Source organism: Thamnophis elegans, chromosome 9, assembly GCF_009769535.1.
Source record: "Thamnophis elegans isolate rThaEle1 chromosome 9, rThaEle1.pri, whole genome shotgun sequence".
NCBI lineage: Eukaryota > Metazoa > Chordata > Lepidosauria > Squamata > Colubridae > Thamnophis > Thamnophis elegans.
In genome coordinates this window covers 22111348-22129191 of record NC_045549.1, presented here as the reverse complement: position 1 = coordinate 22129191, position 17844 = coordinate 22111348, and the positions used below count along the sequence as shown (strand labels likewise).

Here is a 17844-nt window from a genome sequence, read left to right as displayed (position 1 = left end):
TGGAAACGTTTTCTGACTTGCGGTTTGCACATTGGGTGAGTTTTCACCTTCAGGAGGCTTTCCTGAAGCCTCCGGAGGGTGAAAAACTGCTGAAAATCAAGGCCAAAATCAGCTGGCCAGCACGCGCTGGAGCTGACAGGGCAACGCCTTATGTGCCCTCAGAAATGGTTCCACGTGCCACCTGTGGCATGCTTGCTATAGGTTCGCCATCACAGATATAATATATGTTTTGGTGAGGGGGAGGATTACAGCAAGGACAAACCTAATATTCAACAATGGGTGCGGTAGCTTGTTCACATGAAAGCAATTCAAAAAACGCACTCCGGTTGATCAAACATGTTTCTTAATAGCACAAGATTGTGATCTTTTTGACTATGAAACTTTATTTTATTCCTGCTATGACATTTGTGATTTTTGAGAAAACCACTGATTTTAAAAGGTGAAAACCTTGGTTAATTTCAGCCTGTTTCATTTTTTTTATTTCAGGAGGCTCCAAAGAAATTTCCAGAGCTGGAAAAAAGATCTGAATATTTCATTAAAATCTCTCTTCAGATCAAGAATCTGTATGATAGCAAGAAAGCCTTAATAACCAAGGGGCTTCCTGACATTTCTCGCCAGGAAGCCAATAACATCAAAAGGCTTCAAATAGAAAATGAGCGCATAAGTAACAGCCTCTACAGCTTGTTGAACAAACTTCAGGTACTAGCTTTAAATAGTATTTTGTATCACATGCTAAACTATTAAGTGGTTTGTTTAGTTTTAACTTTGAGTGTAAATTTTGTTCAGTTTTGGAAGTCGAGTGGATCTTGGCTTACAACTATAATGAGGTCTGCCCATTGATGTCATAAATTGTGACTGCCATAAAACAGATGATCACATGAGTGACCCGATTTTATAACATTTTGGGGCAGTTCAGTAACTCACCATGGTCATTAAGTGAATCTGTGGTCAATAAGTGGACTCACTGTTGTTAAGTGAACCCATTGTTCATTAAGTATAAGTATAATCTTTATTGTCATTGTACTTAAATACAACGAAATTGGTTATAGGGCATTTTTGCCCGAACCCAGAAGTTAATGCTGGTTTTCAGCACAAAATGTGATCAATCCCAGTCATGTGACCATGTAACACTGGAAATGTCTGCAAGAGTCTGAAATGTGGCCACACAACTGCAGGGGGGCCACAGCCATCAGAAGTTCACAACAGGTTTGTAAGTACCATTGGGTTTTGTCTGTGGTAACTTTCATCACTATGCAACTGGTCATAAATCAAGGACTACCTGACCTAAATCTATCCTTGGGGGTTAAACTATAATTCATGGCTTAGGGGGCCTAACAAACTCAGTAAGTCACATGTAAATCTGTTAGCTTCTGTTAGTTCTTTTGTACAGTTTACATTACAGGCAATCCTCGACTTGCAACAATTGAGCCCAAAATTTCTGTTGCTAAGCAAGATAATTGTTAAATGAGTTTTGTCCCTTTCCTGCCATAGACAGTGTGTCACTGCAGTTGTTAAGTTCGTATCACAGTGGTTAAGTGAATTTGGCTTCCCCATTGACTTTGCTTGTCAGAGATGATCACATGACCCTGGAACACTGTAACCGTCATAAATATAAGCTAGTTGCCAAGGTTCTTAATTTTGATCACATGACTATGGGGATACTGCAATGGCCATAAATATATTGTAACTTTAAACGGTCACTAAATGTGAATACATTCAAATTTTAAGGAAGATCTCTCTTGTATCAGAGCAGAGGTCTATCTAGTTCATCCTTCCCCAGCTTGAGACTCCTCCAAAGAGGAGCACTTCAGCTTCCAAAATTCCCTAGCCAGCAATCCTTTGTTGAGAATTTCAGACAATTGTCTATATATCCAAGTGGGGAAAGATTGATCCAGTCTACAATTCTGTTGTTTGTAGACTAAGTGGTTTTTTTGGGGAACAGTCAATTCTGAACCTCCGGAACAAAACAGCACAAAGTCTCTTCAACAATGGGTAGCATAAGATTCAATAGAAAAACAGGCTAATAGGAATGTTAAAGGTTTCCCTCGCACATTCGTGCTAGTCATTCCCGACTCTAGGGGGCGGTGCTCATCTCTGTTTCAAAGCTGAAGAGCCACCGGTGTCCAAGGACATCTCCATGGTCATGTGGCTGGTATGACTAAATGCCGAACGTGCATGGAACGCTGTTACCTTCCCACCAAAGGTGGTTCCTATTTTTCTACTTGCATTTTTACATGCTTTCGATCGGCTAGGTTGGCAGAAGCTGGGACAAGTAACAGGGGCTCACTCCGTTATGCGGTGCTAGGAATTCGAACTGCCAACCTTTCTGATCGACCAGCTCAGCCACTGAACCACTGCATCCCTAGAGATGGTAGCCCATGTTAAACAAGCCAGGTTTTGTGCAACCTTTGAGAGCTGACCAAATTTATCGTAAAGTTAAAGTTTGCTTACAGAGTAAAGCTAAAGTGGTCTACTTATCCCAAGATAAATGACTAAACTCAACTAGATTTTGAGCACTTATGTTCTTTTAGTAATAGTGATAGCACTTAGACTTATATACCACTTCACAATGCTTTACAGCTCCTCAATTCGCAGTTTACAGAGTCAGCCTATTGTACCCAACAATTTGGTTCCTCACTTTACCCACCTCAGAAGGATGGAAGATTGTGTCAACCTTGAACCGGTCAGGATCAAACTCCTGGCTATGGGCAGAGTCAGCCTCCTAATACTGCAGTTTAACCACTGTACCACCACAGCTCTTAATTAACTTCTTCATCTTCAACAGTACTTTTTTGCCTGCTTGTGTGACAAAAGAAAAGAATACTATACAAACGTCAGCCAGTACACAAGGGAGCTGCTTGATGAGCGAAGAAATCAACATGCACTGCTAATGCAAATGCAGCAACTTGGAAAGCCTCACTTGGAACAGCAGGGAGATGCATCCCAGCAGTTTGGTGTCTCTGGACTGATCCAGAGCTTGGATGGTCTCACAGAGGTAATGCTTTTCCAAAGGTTGCCTGGCTGGGGCTGGGGCTGGGGCTGGGGCTGGGGCAAGCGACATTGCTATATCTCCAAGCACCATTTCCAAACCCTTCCCTCACTTAAACTACAGTTCAAAATAGCCCAAATAGCATGCGTTTGGAAAATCTCACACAGCCTCACAACATTTGGATAGGGAAGCATCTACACCATTACATAACAGAACCTGAAACATTTGCTATCCTGTGTTGTGGGGTGTGGTAATAATTTCCATCATCTGCTAATTATTTTTTTTTATTATTATTTAATTAGAAAATGTACATTTGTTGGTTATCTATATATACTGTATAGAAAAATGTGTGTGTGTTTGTTTGTTTTCTGGAGCGCCTCGAGCAATTTCAACCAAATTTGGTACACAGATGACTTACTCTCTGAAACAAATACTGTGGGTGTAAGACACCCCTCGGGGTGTCTGTATCTGTGTGTTCCAGCATAACTCTGGAATGCCTGGGCCGCTAAAATCAAAAGGAAATGAATTGTATCTATAGTTTCAAATCACAGTACTTTTGACAGTGATAGTGTGCATTTTGGATTCAAGTTCGGGTATGTGTCTGTGTGTGTGTATGTTCCAGCATTACTTTGACTTGGCACTATAGGTATAATTTATTCCTTTTCCTGCCTAAGACAAGATTAGCTGGGTAATGCCGGGTTATCAGCTAGTACAATAAAAACAATAACCCTGCAGCCCCCTGGCAACAGCAATCAGTCAAACAAGCCACTTGATGGGATCTATCCCACTCCGGGTTCCCCAGGCCCATTGGAAAAACCAAGGACTTCAGAGCCTTGTGAAACAGTGTCAAAGTGGAGGCCAGTCTAATCTCTGCAGAGATGATAATAGCAATAGCATTTGTTTTAGACTTATATACTGCTTCACAGTGCTTTACAGCCCTCTAAGCAGCTTACAGAGTCAGCATATTGCCCCCAACAATTTGGGTCCTCATTTTACAAACCTCAGAAGGATGGGAGGTTGAATTAACCTGGAGCCTGGTGAGATTGCCAAATTGGCAGCTGGCAGGCAGCAGAAGTAACCTGCCGTACTGCACTCTAGCCACTGTGGCTCCGAGTTACGGTTAGTCTTTAGAGCCGTTTCCTGGAGACTCATGTTCCAGAAGCCAATAGACTACTAAGGTTGATACCTAAAGATTCTGCCTTTGATCCACCATAATACTGTATAATGCCATTCAAGGTCTTTCGGAAATCAGTGAAGGACTAACAGTCACTGGCTTTATTTATTTATTTATTTGCTATTACTTTCTCATCTAGATTCGAAAGGAAAAATACTTAAACTTCATGGAAGACAGGTTATTAACAAAGTCAAATCTTTTTACCTTGATGTAATAATAGATGCTGTCAATACTGCTTTTCTTTTCAAGAGAGCTCAGGGCAGTTTCTGAGAGAAGTATAAGACACACCTTTTTCTCTCAAAAAAGAGGCTGAAAATTTGGGTGTGTTTATACATTGAATACAGCATTTTTTGCCTCCCAAAACCCCGTCACCAAAATGGCTATGCAAAGCCTCTAGGAAACTTTCAGAGTGCTCCTGGGGGCTGGGGAGGGCAGAAATGAGCAAAAAACGGTCTGGTTTTTGCTCAGTTTTAAACCCAGCCCCTAGGAGCATTCTATAAGCCTCCGAAAGGCTATCCATGCCCTTTAAAAAAAAAACAGGCCCGTTTTCATGAAAAATGGGCTGTTTTGGGGAGGTTTGTAGAGTGCAAAAACTTTTTTTTTTTAATTTGCCTCTTCAAAACCTTGGTGCGTCTTATACTCCGAAAAATATGGTAAATGAAATCGTCATAGAAAAAGTTGCATATTCCATTTGACAAAACCAAAGATCTGCCAGTCAATGTCGGCTGGCGACTCCCCGGGGGAGGGCCTTCTCTGTAGCTGCTCCGGCCCTATGGAACGATCTTCCCGTGGAGATCCGGACCCTTACTACCCTTCCGCAAAGCGACCAAGACCTGGCTGTTCCAGCAGGCCTGGGGCTGTTGATTTATCCAGCCCCATCCTAAGCTATGAATGTTGTAGAATTTTAATGTTGTTTTTATTTTTGTATGTTTCCCCTTTTTATCTGTAAGCCGCCCTGAGTCTCTCGAGAGTGGGCCGCATACAAACCCCATAAATAAATAAATAAATAAATAAATAAATAAATAAAAAGATGCGCATTGTACATAATTCAGCAGGTGGCCTACTTTGCCTATTATATTTGAGATGGCATAGCAGAAGAGGGAATACTAAACCAGAGTTAAGAGTTTTTCCTAAAAGCTGTAATACAAAGTACAGGACTTTTCAAAGTCAGTCCTTGGCATGTCCAATTAAAACTTGTAAGAAGAAAAGAATGTATCTCTTGGAATTTCATTCCTGCTATGATGCCCTTTTGAACAGGTGGGAAGATAAATCAGATTAAAGGTTTCCTTTCAGTGCTGTTAACTGAGCTGGAAGGGTTAATACTGCTTCTGTGTTAAGTGGTTTCTGCATACATTTCTTGCCAGTTACCGTGCTGCAAAAATAAAAAATAAAAAGTCATGTTACATGTCTTGACAAACCAGATCATTTTTATGAATTTCTTGGCACAGCAAATTTCAAAAGAAGTTTCTGAAATGGAAGAAGAACTCGGTAGCACAGAGGTTATGTTACAAGAGTTGGAACGTGAGAACGTAGAGATGGAACAGTATTTGGAACGGTGTTCAAATCATTTTGATTTGCAAGGCTTTAAGGCAACAATAAAGCAAAATACTGAAAAGTTTCGGTCCATCAATCAATTTCTACAGCCCAAAGCTGAGGTACGAAATGCAGGTTTAAAATGTGTAGCAGAAATATTACTGTTCGTGTTTTTTTAAGATTGCCCACGGAGATAAGGCTGTATATGTAGTTGCATGTTTCTTTTGGTTTTAATAATCCAAAGCAACTTAGATTATTAGGCATGTTGATCTAGAGCCATGATGGGGAACACTCGTGCCACGGGTAGCATGTGGAGCCATACCTGAAGGCATGTGTAGCGTTGCCCTATGTCAGCTCCAGCAAACGTGCATATAGGCCAGCTGATTTTCGGCCTTCCGGAGGGCGGGGAAAGGTGGTTTTCACTCTCCCCAGACTTCCAAAAAGCCTCCGGAGCCTGTGGATGGTGAAAAATGGCCCAACGGAGCTACCGGAAGTCCAGAGGCTTCAATGAGGCATGCACGTATGTGGGGGGGGGAGGGGGGGTTGTGCACACATTCACCCTGTGGGAGGGCATTGCATTGTGGGTGTGGGCACACACGTGCACGCTATCACACAGGCACATGCTCTTTTGGCACCTGAGCAGTAAACCGCTCACCATCATCTAGAATACTAATGGTTAACCTTTTTAGTGCTGAGTGCCGAAAGCGCGCATGAATGCATGTACGTGTACCCCAATCCCCAAACTGCAATGTGAGGGCCCCCTGCAAAGGCGCCCCATCCCCACGCATGTGCACACATCCCCTGCTCTTGCACTCTGTGCCCCCCCCGTGCATGCAACATCCTCCCCCCCCCCCCCATGCTCTATTTTGGCTTCCAGGTTGGTGCAAGAGGCTTTCCAGGTCCAAAACAGGGCAGCGGGGTGGGGTGCTCACACGGCTTCCAGGTTGATGCACGTGGCAGAAATGGAGTAGAAAGGCAGGGCGCTGGGAGGGGAACCTGTGGAGATCAGGGAAGGCTCCACCCTCCACGCATGCATGGCAGAGACCCAAAGACCAGCTGGGCGGTAGGAAACGCATGCACGGTGGAGGTGGGCTGGGATGACGGCTGGCGTGCTAGCAAAGAGGGCTCTGTGTGCCACCTGTGGCATGCGTGCCATAGGTTCACCATCATGGATCTAGAGTTTGCAGAAACTGTGTTCTGAAGTAATTGGATGACTCTATGTTAGAGATAGCAATGTAACATACCTGCCCCAACATCTATTGTTGCCTTTATATTACAGCCCTATTTTCAAGCTAGATCTGCGGTGGAAGCCATAAACACCAACTACTGCAAAGAGATCGATGCTACTCTGAAAGCATGTAAAGAAGAAACAAAGGAACTGATTCTACAGTTAGATGTGTTAAAGAAAGGGCAAAAGTCCTGTTCTGTTCTTAATATGGCAGTAAAAGAAGAAAACCATAACCTAGGGTGTAATCTGAAAGCAACAGAACAAGATACAAAGGTGTGTTTTTTGTTAAACTCTGTTTAGCACCTTAGTCTGATGTCTCTTTGTTTGCCTAATTTGATTAATGCTTAGTTCTTTTCTTTGCAACTTTTCCTGGTATGCCATTTTTTCAATTTCTATTTAGTCTCTGCTTTCCCAAATAGAGTAGAATAGAATACTTTATTGGCCAAATGTGATTGGAGACACAAGGAATTTGTCTTTGGTGCATATTGCTCTCAGTGTACATAAAAAGACAAGATACATTCATCAAGAATCGTAAGGTACAACACTTAATGATAGTCATAGGGTACAAATAAGCAAACAAATCATACTAGGAAACAATCAATATAAATCGTAAGGATACAAGCAACAAAGTTATAGTCATAGAGTTGTAAGTGGGAGGAGATGGGTGATAGGAATGATGAGAAGATTAATAGTAATGCAGACATAGTGAATAGTTTGACAATGGTGAGGGAATTATTTGTTTAGCAGAGTGATGGCGTTGGGGAAAAAACTGTTCTTTTTTTTAAAACAATTTTTATTTGTTTTTGAACAAGGACAAACAAACATAAAAATAAAAAAAACCATCTTCCATTACAAATTGTAGAAAGTGGGTCAGTTGGTTACAGCATTTCCATGCATCTCTTCCATAGTCATCACCTTCTTTTCATATCAAATCGCATATTTTAAATTCACCTATATTCATGTATATCACAATTATTATATCTCAACCTTAATTTGACTATAATTATTTTTACATCCTTTTATATATAATATTCAAAATCTAGAATAGGATTATATGATAACGTTCTATTAAATCATCCTAAGATCATCCAATCACAATACATCTTTATAACATATTCTAGATAAAGCTTTTAAATCTCTCATAATCTCCATGTGTTGTTTATATAAAATTTCATATTATCAAACTAATATATCTGTCTGTATTGTTATCATTATTAATCATTATTTAACTATAGCTATTGTCACTTCATTTTATACATAGTACTAGTAAATTACATTTAGCTTAGTTTTTGTTATACATTTTCATTGCATCAACCTGTATCTTTCCAGTAATAGTACAGTCTTATATCTCTTGCCATTTGTAGCATTAATGTTCTGGTTACTTTCTTAATAAATCTTGTATAAACTTCTCTTGGGAACATGTTGTTCCTTTCATATCTCATAAAAGCTTGAAACCCAACATCTGTTCTTTCCATCAGCTTATCTTTGGTTATCGCTAGTGCTTCTATCAAGATTTCTCTTCTTCTTCTTCTGTGCTTTGAAGTCTGGAATAGAGTTCCAATCCATCTATCTCCCCTTTCCATATTCCGCTCTTGCCATTACCACCACGCTCACTTTGTTGTCACTATCCACAGTTTTCTTATCTCTTTGTTCATTTTTTTTCTTCCATCTTTTGAACGCTGTCCTCCACTTTCTTCATTTGGTAAACATCCTCAGTTTCTCCATCAGATTTTGCTGTTTTGTATTCCATATTCTCCAATCTCTTTTCAATTCTCTCTGTCACAACTAATAGATTTTGAATTTCAAACATAATCATTTGCAATGTTGCACTTTCTTTTTCCTGCTGAGCCATTCTTTCAGTTTTGCAGACACTGCCACTATAGAGTTCAAGGCTATTTTAATAAACTTCAAACAGGTTCATTTATTATCTTTCAAGTCAAAATATCTTCCCTTCAATAGCTAGTGATAGAACTCCCAAAAGGCACCTGTATAAACAACTTGTGCTCTTCCTACTATCACTGTCAGTAAACAAACTGAAAGAACCTTGAATCTCAAGTGATTAAAGAGAAATAAGAAAAAACAATGCCTCCAGCCTCTAAGTGGCAGTGTAACTGCTTTTCCTCCTGTTGTTACAACCCTCTTTATAATCCTTATTATCTTCTTTATATTCCAAGCTTAAGAAAGGAAAAAAAAACCTTAAATGGAGATAAAAAACAATCCAATCAATCCAATCAAGCATTAAAAAAAGAAGGATAATTTTAATCAATAGGTGTAAGCAAAAGTGAAAAAAGAAGAAGAAAGAATTAATCCATTCAGTTTAAAAAATAGGGAGCCCCTGCAAAAGTTCCATCCATGAAAAAAAAAATTAGAACCAGGATAACAAATTCAATGCAGATCAATCTCGCCACCTACAATCTTCTGTCTTCAATCTTAACTTAACTCAATTTTTGGAGGGGTAGTCTCTTTCTCTAATAATAAAATTTCCTCACCAATTCGATACACTTTCTCTTTCCGCTTTCTTCCAATTCCGGAGCTGTCCCAACTTCAGCAGCTTCATTAGCTGCGTTTCTGTCGCCGGACAAAAAAGGCTATTCCTGGATCTTTCAGGGACTTTGCAGTGTCCCTGAGATCAGCAGGAAGTACCCTTCTCAATCACCATCTCTACGGGACAGTTTAGGTCTAAATGGATCGTCCAGTGGCAGAAATATCGACTGCGATCTTGGCGCACCAAGATCGCACAGCGTGCCGTCGCGACGTCAGCTCTCCACCCGGGAAAAACCTGTTCTTGTGTCTAGTTGTTCTGGTGTGCAGTGCCCTATAGCATCATTTTGGGGGTTGAAGTTGAAACAATTTATGTCCAGGATGTGAGGGTCTGTATATATTTTCACATCCCTCTTTTTGACTTGTGCAGTATATAGGTCGTCAAAGGAAGACAGGTTGGCACTAATTGTTTTTTCTGCAGTTCTGATTATCCTCTGAAGTCTGGGTCTATCTTATTGGGTTGTAGAACCAAACCAGATAGTTATAGAGGTGCAGATGACAGACTCAATAGATGATGTTCCTATATCCAAATCTAGTTCTTAAACAGGTTTCCTGACAGAATAAATTTTATCCAACTTTTCTAATTGAAAAGGACAGATGGTAGAAAATTTGGTTCACCAATGTGGTAGATTTTGATAAATCGTGACAGTTCGATTTAAAAGAGATCTATAGAATGATGCTTTTAAATCTATGGTTGCAGGAAACATGACATTGGTCATTCTGCCATGTGAAAACAAAAAAAGAGTGTTTTCCCAATAGATGTATAAAATGGCACCAGGTTACTTCTTATAAATGAGGAAGCATCATTTTGCAATTAGTTTTGTTTATATTCATCCTCCTCTTTGATGCTGTGACTCTTACTATTCTAAAAGAAACGGTCTGTTTTTCTGACCATTTTCACTGTTTTCAGGCCACATTCTTCTTATAAAGAGCCCAGCATTCAAAATATTGGAGTTCTTATGAATAATCTTAAGAGCTTCAGTTCCAATTAACTCTGCAAGTTTCAGAGTTATCGCTAAGAACAGCTAAACCTTTTCTCCACCTTTGAAAATAAAATCTGGTAGAGTTGTGTTCCATTTTCTAATAACACAACTTTCTTTGTTCAAAGAATCTACAGTTGAAAATACAAGATCTAGAAAGCATAATAAATGAAGAAAGAAAAAATCTCCAGGAAAAGGAGAAAACAATAGCCATACTAGAAATGAAACTTAAAGTGAGAGGTTCCAGGAGCGAAGTCATCAAGCTTCAAGCTGCATTAGAGGAAAAAGAAAATTGCTTAAGAAATGCATTAAGTGAGAGAGAAACACTCAAGGTATTGTATGGATTAATATAAGTGACTTCTTTGCTTTGATGTTTCATGTTGGGAGCAAAATATTTATTCATGGGATTCACATGACACCAGTAATGCTTTCCTCTTATCTTTGTTACTGCTTTGGAACCGGGAGTGGCTCGTGGTGCTTCTGCGCATGCGCAGAACGTCTGCAATGGCGGGTGGGCAGGGCCTTCCGCCGCCGCTGCTACTGGTTCTCCCGAATAGGGGCGAACCAGCAGAACACTACCTCTGCTTCACACCTTCTCTCTGCAATTCCTATATAAAACTCATGTAATATTTTTCTGGGCTGCTGGACACTGAAGGCAAGTTTACACAAAAGGACCCATCAGCTCACAATGCTATACTTTCTCCAAGCCTTGCCCTGCCCCGCTGCGTGCGGCTGAAAACACTCCTCCTTAAAGAAAATGAAAGTGCTCTACAACTTTGGCCTCTAGTTTTATGCAATTCAGTCATTTTTGCGGAATGAAACCATAGAAGCACAATTTCCTGCAGATCAGTTAGGGCACCAACTGATTTGACAGGGTGATAACTCTGATCTTTTACTAGATCCAAACCTCCTTTTGACAATGGTCCTGACATTATTACTTTGATCCGAAGCGAGATGTAATGTTCTTATTAAAAAGTCCATTATCTAATCTGTAAATACGATTTCATTTTTCTAAAGTGCCTATTGGGCACTTGGAAATATGCAACTGTTGTTTTCCCCTTCTCTCAAGATCATGTTTTGTTCCCTTGCTAGGCCCAGGTGGATAAAGGTGTTGGATTATATAAGGAGAAAATTGAAGACCTGACAACTCAGCTTGCTAAAGCCGATATGGCAAGAATGAAGCAATCCAAATTGTTTGATCGAGAGTAAGTTCCATTTCATTGAAAGAAAATTTTATGAAGCAATAGACTCCACATTCAGACAGACCATTATCTAAGAAATGGAGCATTAATCCAATACCTCTTTGCACCCTGGAGAGCTCCCTTGAGATGGCATCTCTAGGACTTCAAGGTGTTGTTTTTTTTTAAAGAAGAATGCCGATATTTTTTCATGATGTTGGTCTACTCACCTGAAATTTCAAGTTAGAACTTCCCAAATCTCATAACATCTCAGCTATTTTAAAGGTTCCTTTTAATTTCTCAACCTGAGCCACTAAGTAGAAGACCTTTGCAGACCAGGTGTTGGGAATCAAGAACTTAGGACTTACCTGTTCAAGAGTGCAGGAACAGCTTAGGAGAAGTATTGTGCTATTGCGCTTTAAAAAAAATAATTCACAGTCCCAAATTGTTCTGCATCCTCCACTCACAATCATTGTAGACTATTACGATTGTATAACTGTAGACTAAGATCATTGATTAATTCGATTTAAAACTGAATCTTCACTATTCTAGAATGGCAAATGCCAAAGCTCTGGCAGATCATCGGGAAGAGCAGTTAAGAAAGTTGAAGGAAGAACTTCGTAAAGCTCAACAAGAACAGGATATAACAGGTAAATGCAAACCAGTGTGTCATCTCTTGGCTGTATGACAGTGGTTCCCAAACTTGGCAACTTTAAGACTTGTGGACTTCAACTCCCAGAATTTTCCAGCCAGCTGGCTGGAGAATTCTGGGAGTTGAAGTCCACAAGTCTTAAAGTTGCCAAGTTTGGGAACCACTGCTGTATGACATGGGCTTTTAAGGTACAACGTTACACAAATGATAGCCAAGCAGGAAAATACTTTCATTTTTCAAACTCATTCTTTCATGTGTTCCAAAAGTGCAAAGAAATACTTTCAGGGCTATTTTGACAAAATCCTGCTTGAATATATTTCTGTAGATACATTTCCATCAGTGCTATCTCGTTTTAATCACCTCAGTCATTTAAAATCATAAAAGCTGGAAGCCTCAAATCCTGTGATAAAATCCCCAACCCGAACCACAGTCTCTTGAATATGTGATCCCAAATTATACCATGTCATGAAATGAGGTGATTTTGAAAAAAGTTGCGAAAGATGTTTGGATAGTAATGTTGTCATTGGCAAAAGGCTCACCATGCTGGACCTTCTCCTTTTCAGTGACGTCTAACAAAGACCTTCCTCAGTCATTTCTACCAATTACTTGTGGTGGCGGTAGTGGAATTGTACAGAATACCCATATGCTAGTGTTAAAATCTGAGCATGCAAAGCTGGAAAAAGAATACGCTCAATTCAAGAAAGAACATGACCTGCTGTTGTCGTAAGTCATCATATTCTGCCCGGAAACACAGCTTACAATGGTTGTGCATGTATGAATTTTTCATAGAGAACATTTAGATACAGTATATCTAAAACAGGTAGGTTTCTGCTGGTTCGCCCCAGATCGGGCGAACCGGTAGTGACGGCGGCAGGAGGCTCCGCCCACCATGCACAGAAGTGAGCATGAGCACAAGGGAACTGGTAATAAAATAAATTAAAACCCATCACTGCTGTAAAAGATAAGCTGTCCACACATTTGAAGATATTCGCCTGGCAAGATTGTGGGATTGATGATTAGCTTTGTCTTGCTTCCCAGTTTTATCAGAGCTTTGGGGTTGTTTTGAACTGTTGGCTTCTGTTGTGTGTGTGTAGGGGGGGGGGGGACTTGTTTATTTTTTCCCCAGTGTTCACATTTAGAAAGCTGATGTTCTGGATGTCTCCTGGTGAGATTCCATCCATTAAAAGAAAGCTAGCATTGGTGATGGCAAGGAAAATGTCTGCGGGTACATTGGTGCCTGTGAGGGAAGACCATCACATTTTTTAGGATGACATCATAATTAGTGTTTATTAAGCCCTGGGAATTTTTTTGGGGGGGGGGAATTAAACAGTTACCGATAATAGCAATAGCATTTAGATTTATATACCGCTTCATAGTCTCTCTAAGTGGTTTACAGAGTCAGCATATTGCCTTCAACAATCTGGGTCCTCATTTTACCAATTTTGGAAAGATGGAAGGCTGAGTCAGCCTTGAGCCAGTGAGATTTGAACTGCCGAACTGCAGATAACAGTCAACTGAAGTTGTCTGCACTACTGCATTCTAACCACTGTGCCACCTTGGCTCTTATGACAATATTTGCCCCAGATTCATGATCTAATTCAGAATGGCTTTTCCTGGCATCACGTTTCTGACTTGCCAGCTATCCGTATTCTGAAAACAGACAGTTAATTCACTTCACAACCAAGTTACTAACTGTGGTGATTCAGTTAGCAACTGTGGCAAGAAAGGTTGTAAAATGGGGCGAAATTCACTTAACAACATTCTGTCTTAGCATCACAAATTTTGGGATCAGGTGTGGCCTTAGGCCAAAACTACCTGTAGCTGTATTTTTCTGGCTCCAAATGGTGGGAAATTATTCTACCAATTTTTTTTAACAATTACACCAAGGATTGGCACTGACGTTCACAAAAAGGATTTTGGAGGTCACAGGTTGCCCATCGTGTTATAAGTCATGAATGCATAGACAATAAAAGGAAAAGCATGCAAGTTTTGCAAAAAGCCATGTATAAGCATTTGTGTTGTGGTCTGTCGGCCACCGGCCCCTCCAGCATCCGAATCCGAGGAGGTGTGGGAGTCAGGGTCAGCTCCCAGGGAGAAGAGGAAATGGAGCTGGCAGAGAGAGAAACAGGTGGAGCCTGGGCCATCCGTCAGCCCTCAGATGGAGCGTCAACAGCTCCCAGGTCTGGAGGTGGTTGATGAAGAAGAGGAACACCTGGGCCAGTGCCTGATGCGCAGAAGGCAGAGGAGAGGAGAGCAGTGGAAATCTGTGGGCTGATCCTTGGGAAGGAAGAGCCACCGCTGCTAGCAAGGTCCTCCCCTAGTTCTGGCGATAAAAAAGACAGGGGGCAGAGATGAATAGATGTGGCAGACAACTATTCATCTTTCAGCTGGACTTGTTAGCATGCGTTGAGAGAGAAACTTTTGCCAGGGCTTCCGGAAGTCCTAGTAAAGGAATTTTTTGAGTTCACTTCAGAGCATTTGTCATGTTTGGGGAGCTGGGTCAGAACAATTTGTTAGGGGGAAAAAATGAATGGGCTCTGCAGAATAAGAAAAAAAAACATTATCTGGACACCAGGTGATTAAATATTTCTAATGTATATTTTAAGAAACGTGCATCACTTGAAAGAAGAAGTTAAGAAATGGAAGGAGCGAGCTATGAAGAGGAGGGAGCGTGTCTTGGGAGACACCATTGAGGAGCATAAAATAAAATCTCCAAAGAAAGCGCCAGTTTCTTCTCATTTGGCATTGCCAGCCTCTCCCTGCAAGGAGAGCTCCATGCAGCCAATCTTGCCTTTGGACACGCCACAGTTGATGCCGTCGAACAGCCAATCAAATTTCTTTGATAACTCATGCTTAGGGATTACTGCAAGTAAGTAACAGCATGATGCATTCTTAGATGCTAAGATGAAGAGCCTATTTTAGAGTAAAACTGTGTTGGGATCACACACACACACACACACAACTTTGTATTTACCAGCTTGTTTTCTGATCCATTTGCTTTTTCTATAGATTGCACACGTAAAACAAGTCCTACAAAATGTAATGATCAGCAGGAAAAATGTTTCAAAACATTGTAGGATTAGTTATTGTTTATTCACTGCATGAGATAGCCAAGAGTGTTGTGGCCACCAGCCTCTCCAACAGCTGACTCAGAAAAGGATGAGGTGTGGGAATCAGGATCAGCATCATGGTAATCTGAGAGCTCGAGGGGGAAGAGGGAGTGGAGCTGGTAGAGAAAGAGAAACAGGCAGACCCTGGTCCGTCTGTCAGCCCTCAGATGGAGAGTTAGCAGCCCCCAGTTCTGGAAGTGGCTGATGAGGAAGAGGAGGAATAGCCAGGTCCAGTGCTTGATGCGCAGCTGCGCAGAAGGCAGAGAAGGGGAGAGCAGTGGAAAGCCACGGGCCTATCCTGGGGAAGGAAGAGCCACCACTGCTAACTAGGCTCCAACCTAACTCGGGATAAAAGGCAGGGGGCGGAGATGAATAGGTGTGGCAGACAACTACCGTATTTTTCAGAGTATAAGACGCACCCGAGTATAAGATGCACCAAGGTTTTGAAGTGGCAAATTTTTTTCAAAAAGTTTTTGCACTCTGCGAACTTCCCCAAAATGGCCCGTTTTTCATGAAAACAGGCCCATTTTTTTAAAGGGCATGAATACCCTTTAGGAGGCTTGTACAGTGCTCCTGGGGAGGCCCCCCAAAATGAGCACAAAATGGTCCATTTTTGCAAAAATGGGCCCATTTTTTGTCAAAAAAAAGGGCATGCATAGCCTTTAGGAGGCTTATTGAGTGCTCCTGGGGGGGGGTTGAGCAAAAAAATGACCTATTTTTGCTCATTTCTGCCCTCCTCAGCCCCCAGGAGCACTCTGCAAGGCTCCTAAAGGCTATGCATGGCCATTTTGGTGAAGGGGGCAGGGTTTCGGGCAGCAAAAAATGCTGTATTCAGTGTATAAGACGCACCCAGATTTTCACCCTCTTTTTTTCTTATACTCCGAAAAATATAGTATTCATATTCCGGACGGACGGATTTGTTAGCCTGTGAGATGAACTTTTTTTCCAGGACTGCTGGGATTCCTAATAAAGGAATCTTTTGTGTTCACGTCAGAGGGTTTGTTGTGTTTGGGTAGCTGGGCAGAACAAAGAGTTTCTGATTTTATGAAATAAGGCACTGGATTTTTATGTGAGGTTTAGAGGCTGTCCTGTCCTGACATCCCTCACCCAATAACTGGTGTACCTACATGATAACTTCGTATAGCTGAAAGCAATAGAAAAAACATACAGTACAAGACAATTCTTGCATATAGTAAGATTGGATCGTCATAGTCCTCCTGAACAACTTAGATGGTGGTTGGGATGCTGGGCTGACAATTGACAGGCTCACGTTCAAGACGCGGTTGCTACTGCGTGATGGGGTGCGTTCCCATCATACTGCCGATCCAGCAGTTTGAAAGCAGGTGACCATAAGTAGATGGATGGATATCACTTTGGTGGGAAACTTAACAGGGACATGAAAGGAGTCCCCAACAGGATGTCCCCCAGGCAACAGTGATTCAATCCTTTCAACATTGAAGCACTTTAGTGCTCCCAACATGAATGTATAGTAGGTCTAAGACAGAGGTCTTCAAACTTGGCAACTTTAAGACTTGTGGACTTCAACTCCCAGAATACTCCAGCCAATTATGTGGCTGGAGAACCCTGGGAGTTGAAGTCCACAAGTCTTAAAATTGCCAAGTTTGGGGACCCCCTGGTCTAAGAGCACCATAGTTTAGTTTGCCATTTAGTACATTACATATACAGGAAGTAGTGTACCACCATGTTATATAAACAATCTGCTCATCTAGTAAGGTAATTAATCTCAAATTCATGAGAATAGTGTGATGAAATAAAAAGTTCCAAACATCTATCAAGCTCTTCCCTTGTTATATTGGGTTACTCAAATATTTGTAGTTATTTTTATTAATAATATGTTCTTTCTGTTCTTTCTAATAGATGCAAAATTTGGCAAAACAGAATCCGAAGAAAACAACTTTAAGGATTGGCTTTCATCAGACGATAGAGGAGATGTTTCTAATTGCAAGACTCAGTGATTGTCAGATTTTTTCATAGGTGCTGGGCAAGACTGACAGATGCCACTTCATTTTTCCTCTTCTGGCAAGATGAAACTGATAGCCTACAACATATGTTCCATCATACCCATATGTGTTTTTTACTCTTGTTTGTACATCTCCATTAGAAAATTCATTTTGTATCGTGTTTTGTATTGTATTTTTAAATGTATAAATAAAGTATCTTTATAAAAATATTTCTACTGGTTAGTGTAATTTTCAGTTTGTTTGATTATAAGTGAGTTTTGTTTATTTGCTTTGGTAAAATAAAGTCTTATCAATTTAATACTTCCATTTGACCCCTAGAATTCTCCCCAAAATCCAAATAAGGTCAATGTTATTAGATTTCCACAGTTGGTAACATTTCTGAGATAGGCACATGTCTATATGTACAAAGATATGTATGCATTGATATGCGCCCCCAAAATGAAAACTGCCTGATCATGACTATAGCTGAAATAATCT

The 17844-nt window shown here is 40.8% G+C and overlaps 1 protein-coding gene across 1 annotated transcript in view; it reads left to right on the top strand.

Moving 5' to 3' along the window:
* CENPE (centromere protein E) overlaps positions 1-17576 on the top strand; it is a 65495-nt gene extending 47919 nt beyond the window's left edge. Inside the window, exons 39-48 of the mRNA XM_032224355.1 lie at positions 487-699; positions 2786-2995; positions 5612-5818; positions 6976-7197; positions 10574-10777; positions 11538-11650; positions 12176-12273; positions 12839-12998; positions 14882-15144; positions 17264-17576. Coding sequence (XP_032080246.1) covers positions 487-699; positions 2786-2995; positions 5612-5818; positions 6976-7197; positions 10574-10777; positions 11538-11650; positions 12176-12273; positions 12839-12998; positions 14882-15144; positions 17264-17361 — 1788 coding nt within the window. The 3' untranslated portion in view covers positions 17362-17576. The remainder of the gene's footprint in view (positions 1-486; positions 700-2785; positions 2996-5611; positions 5819-6975; positions 7198-10573; positions 10778-11537; positions 11651-12175; positions 12274-12838; positions 12999-14881; positions 15145-17263) is intronic.
* Positions 17577-17844: the final 268 nt, after the last annotated feature.